This window comes from Erigeron canadensis, chromosome 5 (assembly GCF_010389155.1).
Source record: "Erigeron canadensis isolate Cc75 chromosome 5, C_canadensis_v1, whole genome shotgun sequence".
NCBI classification, from domain to species: Eukaryota; Viridiplantae; Streptophyta; class Magnoliopsida; order Asterales; family Asteraceae; genus Erigeron; species Erigeron canadensis.
The window spans coordinates 29,580,435-29,589,353 of NC_057765.1; the positions used below are offsets into that span (position 1 = coordinate 29,580,435).

Below are 8,919 nucleotides of genomic sequence, written 5' to 3' on the forward strand. Positions count from 1 at the left end.
TTAAAGCATATTAAACATATAAACGCATTGAATCATCTAAAGACTTAATAAACACGAAATTTTGACTTAACGAATAAAAGTTAACCGTTAACTAAAAAGTTCGGGATGTTACATTATGCTATTAGGTGTTTGATTAATTGCTGATATAAGTTGTGTTAAAACTTTACAGGGCCATCAGTGACCAAATTCACACACAAAAGCTATACAGGAATATACCTTTTTGAATCCTAATGGCAGCAGTAAAATATAAGCAAGCAACCTCACCAATGTTGAAGAAATCATATTATCTATCTCAAGGGGAGAAGATGCAAATAAACCATGTTGAGGTTCAACAAAATTTGAACAAAATAAACCTGAAAGCCTTCATGTTGTTGTAAATAAACTTGTCTTCTTCAACTACATCTACAATAGTGTTGAAGTTATTCTCTACCAAGACCATGTTGGAAGCTTCCTTGGCAACCTAGAAACGGCCGAAAAAAATTCAATTCAATATTTGTAATCGATCTAGAAACTTCGTTCTTGATTTACGCTACAATAAACATGACATTTTTGGTTTGTAGTGTGCATCAGTGCATGTGGTAACTATTACCTACTTATATCGTTTCTTACATCCTTATTATGTATATGCGTGTGGTGATTATGGTTTTCACGATATATTATGTATATCTATTATCCATTGGGTTTCTAAACGATTGAGAAAACCAACAAAATTTTCCATGAAATCAATTGAAATTCACTAATGCGGTACAACGCATGGGTTTTAAACCCTCATAAGTATGACAATAATTTTAGATGCATTAAATAACCTTATGGAATTAAATAAAAAGTAAAATATTATGGGACACTTATCACTGTTACTATCTAATGTTATTTGTTTGAGGTTAATATTATTAATACTTCACCCCTAATTTATTATATCTTTCTCAGAATAACTTTGAGCCTTATGTGCCTATTGATGTGCCTACTTTTGTGCCTCCCGTCCATCCACATGTATTACGGGACACTTGTGACTCTCATCATCTAATCTTATTTATTTGATGTTTATATTATGCATAAAAAAGTCATCTTAACAATAAATGATAAAGTAAAAATAGATAAAATCATCAAAATTAACTTTATAAGGTAATATACTCTATAAGACTATAACTCTCCATGTTACATAATTATTACGGAGGTTACTTTTAACTTTTTAGCCGTGTGTTTGTGTCTTCACATTTGTTTATTTATTTTTTGAACAATCAAAGGAGAAATTTTTATTGATAATAAGAAGAAACTAGCGAAAAGCTAGGAATTACAATTCATGGTAGAAAACAAGAAAAATTACAACTAAGGGGAAAAGTCAACTAAGGGGAAAAGTCGACATCATATCTAAAAATTGAAAGAGTTCCAGTTGTGCCACTCAATTGCGTTGTCTTCGCTAAAATTTTTAAAACACATTCAGATTCTATGCATTAAACATACATTTCTAATTCATATAATTTTTTTTTAAATAAAAAAACTCATTCTTTTTGTAAAAGTAACTTCTCAGTGTTGCCTTCTGCGGGTTTTGAGCCCCAATACCTCGACGGTATATGGGGGAGGTTAAGATGTAGGCAGACCTTACCTCTACTTAAGTAAAGAGGCTGCTTCCAGTTTCCACCTAAATGATAGAAAGACCCTTCAACCTTTGCATGAGATGAGGATCGAACCTATTCCAGAGATAAGGGTGTTTACTACTGATCCAACCTGCCTTTATTTTTGAAACTAAAAAAGAATTTGCCTTTGTTTATTAATCCACTTCATTTTTGAACAAATCATTCATTTTAATTAGGTGTGAGATTTGCATAAAGTCATATATATCCGTCTCCAGAAGCTTCCTAAAACCCCTATAATATTTTTTGTTCTTCAAACCCTAACACCAAAAACCCCTTCAAACAAAATCACTCACAGCGCAGTCCCCTTCTTTTCCATTCATCACACAAATATGCACCGTCTTTCACGGCGTTCTGTCACCTCTCTCCTTCGCTACGGCGGTCATCACCACCGTCATGCCGCCGCCGCCGCCGCTAGCTCCATTGGTTCTCCCACTTTCAACCAATTGGTATCATTTTTATTTTTTTTTTTGTCTTTTTTACATTTCCTGTCAATAAAAACTTTATATATATGTATATCTATAATTTTATATGTATGTATATATATATTGCAATAACTAGTGATACCCAGATGTTGAATTTTAATACCCTATTTGTTAAAAGTGAAAATTTTGAAGCTTTACATGTATTGGTTTTGAGATCAAGTTAGTTAAAAAGTGTGTGTTAACTTTTATGTAATGAAATCAAGATTTTTAATTTTTATTACAAAACATGTAAATAGTGATACTGTACCTGTTGGTCGCTTACAAGTCATGAGTAAAATTATGTGAATAAATGAGTGACTTTTAGTTTTCAATTAGTTATATATATATATATATATGTGTGTGTGTGTGTATGTGTGTCTTAGCTGTATATAATTGAATCAAGATTTTTAATTTTGAAATCAAACGAGTATTTAGTGATACCCAGATGTTAATATTAATACCCTCATTAGTAAAAATTGCAACTTTTGAGTTGCGTGACGTAATCAAAGATTTTTATTTTTTTTAAGATTTCCGCATGTTATGTTTTAAACAAACAAGTACTTGTTAGTGTTATATTTTTCTTTGTCGTCATTTGGCTGAAAGTATTCGACTCTGTTGCTTATGTTGTTGATATTTGACATGAACAGGGTGGAGAGAAGGATGTCGGTGGTAGATGGTATTCAGTTTTGACAAATGCAACATGTAGTGGGCCTGCCTCAACAAAGCCTTTGAAATTGGGGAACATGTTTCCTTTGGGGGTGCGGTATGAGTCTACGGCTTCTGACTTTGAGACACCTGATGTACCTGTGGAGAAGTACGAGTATCAAGCAGAGGTGTGCAATTGATACAAAGGTTGAATTAGGTTTGTCTTTATGGGTAATTGATTATATAATTTTTATTTTCTGCTGCAGGTAAGTCGGCTTATGGACCTCATCGTTAACAGTCTATATAGCAACAAAGAGGTTTTTCTTCGTGAACTTATCAGGCAAGTGTCAAATATCTTCATTTAAGCTTGTAATGTAGTTATATTTTTGTAGTTGTTATATTAAGTTTCCTTTTTTCATAACTAAATTTATAATTATTATGATTATTATCTGATATGTTACAAGATTTATGATTGTAGTCGTGTGAAAAGATTGTGTAAACAGTTATTGAGTGATCACATCGTATGCAATAACGTCGTATGATACTAATAATGTGACATGCAATCTTGCTCAGTCAATACTCAATACTGGTGAAATAGCATGGTTTCTGGTGTCATATGTTTGTAAACACGCTTCAATGGCTCAATCATTCTTGGAGGAGTAAATAATTGTTAAGACTGAGTACATGCTTAGTACATGCTTGTATATGATTCCTTTGGTAGGTTGTTTAACTTTGCCCTAATTATAAAAACTGTTCATACTTTCAGTAATGCAAGTGATGCGTTGGACAAGCTTCGATTCCTTAGCGTCACTCAGCCTGAGCTTATGGAAGGTTCTCCTGATCTCGACATACGTATTCAAACTGATCAAGAGAATGGAATAATTACACTCACGTAAGATTTGCACAAATGTTTTTTTGTAAATAGCAATCCACATGTAAATTTTCTGATATGCATGCCATATGCAGGGACTCTGGTATCGGTATGACCCATCAAGAACTTGTTGATTCCTTAGGAACAATTGCTCATAGTGGAACTGCTAAGTTTCTTAAAGCTTTAAAGGTAGATACTGTAATTAACTTCATGAATATTCTGTTCTTTCTCTTGCCTAGAGGAGTATCAATAGAAATTCTTAGAAGACGTTACCATCCTTACACAAATTGTTGCATTTGGCAGGATAGCAAAGATGCTGGTACAGACAGCAACTTGATCGGTCAGTTTGGCGTGGGATTTTATTCAGCTTTCCTTGTTGCTGATAAGGTAAGTATTGTTTTGAAATGTTTAAAATTTGTTTATGCTATTCATGGTCTTCATCTATCTTATCGCCTTATCCTTCATGATATTCACAGGTGGTGGTCTCGACAAAGAGTCCCAAGTCTGATAAGCAATATGTTTGGGAAGGAGAGGCCAACTCCAGCTCTTATATTGTACGAGAGGAGACTGATCCCGAGAAGCTACTTCCTAGAGGAACTTCTATCAAGTTGCATCTCAAGGTCTGCAAACTATTTGATCCTTTATTAAGTACTGGGTAATTTTTTATTATCTGAAACTCTTAATGACAATAGCTGTCTATAATTTTTTTGCCCAGCGTGATGATAAAGGTTTTACTCATCCAGAGAGAATCGAGAGACTAGTGAAAAATTATTCACAGTTTGTATCGTTCCCAATTTACACATGGCAAGAAAAGGGCTACACAAAAGAGGTATTCTTGATCGTAATTACTTTTTACTAATGTATTGTTCTCATATTACCTCCATGGCCAAGTGTACATGAAGGTCTCAAGTTATTTTGCCAATGAAGACATCGATGTCTGCTACTTATGTGAGGAGATTTGGGAACATAGATGTCTGCTACCCAATCCAGCCATGGGTGGGGATGGCTGAAAATTGAACTAAACTATATTCTGTTGTCTGCATATGATGTAATATTGAAAATTTCCTTTCACTGTCTTACTAGTGTCACTCTTCATATAGGTTGAGGTTGACGAGGATCCATCTGAGGCCAAGACAGATGGGGCTGATGCCAATGTTGAGGTGTGTGAAAGTCTTAATAAGTTTGAGCCTTTGAGGTCGTGTTTTCCAAGACAGAGATTTAATAACAGAGGATGTTCTTTTCTTTTCACAGAAAAAGAAGAAAACAAAAAAAATTGTTGAGAAGTACTGGGACTGGGAGCTCACTAATGAGACACAGCCTATATGGGTAAGTTTATCTCTTTAAGGTGATTGTTATTCAAATGTTGGCTGAAATTGCATCTCAAAAACTCTTTTATTGCAGCTTCGCAACCCTAAGGAAGTTACAACGGAAGATTATAATGAATTTTACAAGAAGGCATTCAATGAGTATCTGGAACCGTTGGCATCTTCACACTTTACGACGGAGGTAAAATGACATATTTTTGTCTCTATTGTTTGGGTTATAATTCTTACAAGCTTTGAACTATTTAAAAGATATAGTTGCTTTTTTTGGTTATTTTTCATTGTAATCTTTTGGGCCTCATCTGTAATTTTGCAAGGTGCAAGCTTATATAAATACTAAAGCTGCGTGGTTTCGTGTGAGCGAGATAGTATTTTTGACAGTTTGCTTAACGTGCAGGGTGAGGTTGAGTTTAGATCTATTCTTTATGTTCCCGCAGTTACTCCCATGGGAAAGGAAGACATTGTCAATCCAAAAACCAAAAATATTAGGCTTTATGTCAAACGTGTCTTCATTTCAGATGACTTTGATGGGGAACTGGTAAGAGTGTTCGTTGCATTTTTCTTGAGAACTCTTAAGAGTTGTCGGTTGGTGGTTAACCAGTTCTGATTGTTTTTTTTTGTATGTATTAAGTTCCCACGATACCTAAGCTTTGTGAAAGGTGTTGTTGACTCGAACGACCTTCCTTTGAATGTATCACGTGAGATTTTACAAGAAAGCCGCATTGTAAGTACATATCTTTGTCCACTACTTATTTTAACAAATTTAGTGTATGAACTCGTTATTGATTCTATATCTTTCAACCAAAAGGTACGGATAATGAGGAAAAGATTGGTGCGGAAGGCATTTGACATGATTCAGGGTATATCCTTGAGTGAGAACCGAGAGGTAACATCTTTTTTCCATTGTTTATATAGGTGGCCAAATGGTGTTGTTTGTTTTGTGTGCTGGGTGGGTTCGAAGCAAATTTTTTTTTCGTTGCGGGCTGAAATGATTAAGGTTTACACCTGTCTAAAAGTTTATATTTTTGATAAATATTTTGGGTACCAAATATTATCACTCAAATTGGTTTGATATGTATGTATAAAGTTGTTTTGGGGGGTTTATGCAAGCAAAAGCATACTTATGGTGACCTGACCCATTGACTTGATTTCTTTCTATCCCTTCGGTAAATTGTTTCATCTGTAAATAACTGGTTGGAATTCATCATGATAATTAACTGATCATCTTATTACCTGCTTACATTTTTTGCTTTGTATCAGGACTATGAAAAGTTCTGGGAGAACTTTGGGAAGCATTTGAAGTTGGGATGTATTGAAGACCGTGAGAATCACAAGCGTCTTGCTCCTCTGTTACGGTTCTTTTCTTCACAGAGTGAACAAGAGATGATCAGCTTGGATGAATATGTTGAAAACATGAAAGCTGACCAGAAAGATATATATTACATTGCTGCAGATAGTGTGACAAGTGCAAAGAACACACCCTTCCTGGAGAGACTATATGAGAAGGAGCTTGAGGTCAAACCTTCATCTTTGTCATACTTGTCTATCATTTGTCCTTTTTAATACTTAACATCGATGGTGTTCTCTATAGGTACTTTTCCTAGTTGATCCCATTGATGAAGTTGCTGTGACAAATCTTAAATCATACAAGGACAAAAACTTTGTTGACATCAGCAAAGAAGACTTGGACATCGGTTAGTCTTTATATCTAGCATTTTGTATTTCGAACAGCTCTAATTTTTAGGGTTAAACCCAATTCCTGTTATAGCAACACACTCTAATTTTCATACAAAATAGTTGCCTAACCTACTTAGTAAAACTTTTAGCTATATTGCTAGCTTGTAAACCTTTGTCAGATTTGTCATTTATTTATAATGTGGTATGTCAGCCATTTTGTTTTTTAACTTGATTTACATTTACTCTTGCTACCTCGTTACCCTCCCATTAGGAACCACCTTCTGACCTGTTGTACCATCTTCGCTTACTGTTAATATTTAATGAAAAATAAGAAATCCAATAGCAAGAAAGTGATGTTAGAGTTATTTTATTGACATCTTGCTAAGGTTTTTCTGTATTCTTTGTTTGCCTTTCTTGTTTTCGCAACTAATTGTTTTCATGTCTTTGAAATTACTAGGTGATAAGAACGAGGAGAAAGAAAAAGAGATGAAGCAGGAATTTGGACATATATGTGACTGGATGAAGAAACGGTTGGGCGACAAGGTTGCCAGTGTCCAAATTTCAAATCGTCTGAAAACATCTCCTTGTGTTCTTGTATCAGGAAAGTTTGGTTGGTCTGCTAACATGGAGAGGTGGGTTTCCTTTACCAAAAGTGTCTGCTTATTGAGGCTTTAGACAATTTGGGTTGTGCTTTATTGATTATAATTATATTAATGCATACTTTCAGGCTGATGAAGGCACAGAGTGTTGGCGACTCTTCTAGCCTGGACTTCATGAGAAGCAGAAGAGTGTTTGAAATCAATCCGGAACATCCAATTATTCAGACATTGAGTGTATGTATTCTTTTTGGGGAGCTAGCCTCCATCTGTTTTGAATGTTGATGGTAGTTCACATACATCTTAACTTTTTTCCATCCTTGCATAATGCAGGCTGCTTGCAATAGCAACGGTGACGATGAAGAAGCCCTGAGAGCTATAGATCTTCTGTATGATACTGCATTGATTTCTAGTGGTTTCACTGTGAGTGATCTCTTCACATCTCTAATACATTTCTGGCCCTGTTAAAGTTTTATAGGCAGGGAATATGGCTGGTTAGGTAATGGGTAGTTTTAGCACAGGTCACATTGTATCATGGGTGCCCGAGTTTCAAAACCTATTTACTTGTCCTTGATTTTTATAAATAGTTGGTATGTACATATTAGGAGAAGCATTTTAAATGCATTTTGAGTCCATGTCAACCTGTTTGCAATAGCATTTGGCGTGTTTAAACATACACAGATCAATGTTGCGATACTGGCTAATGGTTATCAGTATCTGGTTTGTTAAGAAAAGTGTCGCAAATATTTTGTCAATGTCAAGTACACCCTCCAAGGAGAAAATATAACCATTTAGTTAATAAGATGAACAATGTAATGATAAAATGGTCATACCAGATATTTCATCTTGAAGTTTCTTGAAAAAGCGTGGTAATTGTGGCAAGTTTTATGTGACGTTACTTGCTTTTTTTCTAGATAAAAGCGGGTTTGGTTTATGATCATCTATTTCGTGACAGATTGAATAACGATGTTTTTGATTTGTTGCAGCCTGAGAGTCCATCACAGCTTGGGGGGAAGATCTATGAGATGATGAGCCTGGCTTTGGCAAACAAATGGACGCCTCAACCAGCGTTCAACATGCACAACACACAGACACATGAGGCTGAGGTAGTAGGGGAGCCCCAACCAACTATCGAGGCAGAGGTAGTTGAGCCTACCAGCTCTCAAAAATGATTCCTTGTAGAATGCAAGGCTGTCGAGCCGGCTGGAACCAGTTATGAGAAATAATTCCAGCAGAGTATTTTGAAGTTTAGTATCATTGATGCTTCTAGCAAGTATGCACAGGGAAATTTTTTAATGTGTGGACACTACTCTATACTGGAAGAGAGTTCCTAATCTTAATTAGTGTTTAGTAATCTACGGAATTTTTGATGGTCTTAATGGTAAATTTATGATATAATTTGGACCTATATTAAATCCTTGCTGATTGCAAATTGCAATACTGGATTTTCCTCCTAAAATTAAGCCTTCGTCGTTTGTTTTTTTTTTTTTTTCCTATACAGTAATGGAAATTTAGCTTTATTTTTCTTAAGAGAATAAACTAAAAGTTATTTAAATACTTAACATGTTCTAAAAATTACTGATGCAGGTGATATACTTGTTTCTTTGGGGCACACTATGAACAATACTTGTGTTAACCTGAAAATTTTGTGAAGTTTATGCGACAATGATCTCTCTTTTATGTGGTTTATTTTTTATTAGCAAGATTAGCACC

General features: G+C 34.9%; 1 protein-coding gene across 1 annotated transcript; it reads left to right on the forward strand.

The window, feature by feature from the left end:
* Positions 1–1,883: 1,883 nt before the first annotated feature.
* On the forward strand, positions 1,884–8,585 carry LOC122599582 (heat shock protein 90-6, mitochondrial). The gene is made up of 20 exons (XM_043772110.1): positions 1,884–2,080; positions 2,743–2,928; positions 3,007–3,080; positions 3,507–3,632; positions 3,707–3,800; positions 3,915–3,998; positions 4,088–4,231; positions 4,327–4,440; positions 4,712–4,771; positions 4,863–4,937; positions 5,013–5,117; positions 5,331–5,471; positions 5,565–5,657; positions 5,742–5,819; positions 6,194–6,448; positions 6,525–6,627; positions 7,068–7,242; positions 7,338–7,443; positions 7,540–7,629; positions 8,193–8,585. Exons 1-20 carry the CDS (start codon positions 1,964–1,966, stop codon positions 8,376–8,378), a joined length of 2,406 nt encoding a protein of 801 aa, XP_043628045.1. The 5' UTR covers positions 1,884–1,963; the 3' UTR covers positions 8,379–8,585.
* The last annotated feature ends 334 nt before the right edge of the window (positions 8,586–8,919 follow it).

Excerpts from the sequence above, each read along its gene's own strand:
- LOC122599582 (XM_043772110.1), top strand. The coding sequence starts at position 1,964 with ATGCACCGTCTTTCACGGCGTTCTGTCACCTCTCTCCTTCGCTACGGC. Across the intron at positions 4,441-4,711 it reads AAAAGGGCTACACAAAAGAG|GTTGAGGTTGACGAGGATCC; the intron begins GTATTCTTGATC and ends CTCTTCATATAG. Across the intron at positions 7,444-7,539 it reads CAATTATTCAGACATTGAGT|GCTGCTTGCAATAGCAACGG; the intron begins GTATGTATTCTT and ends TGCATAATGCAG.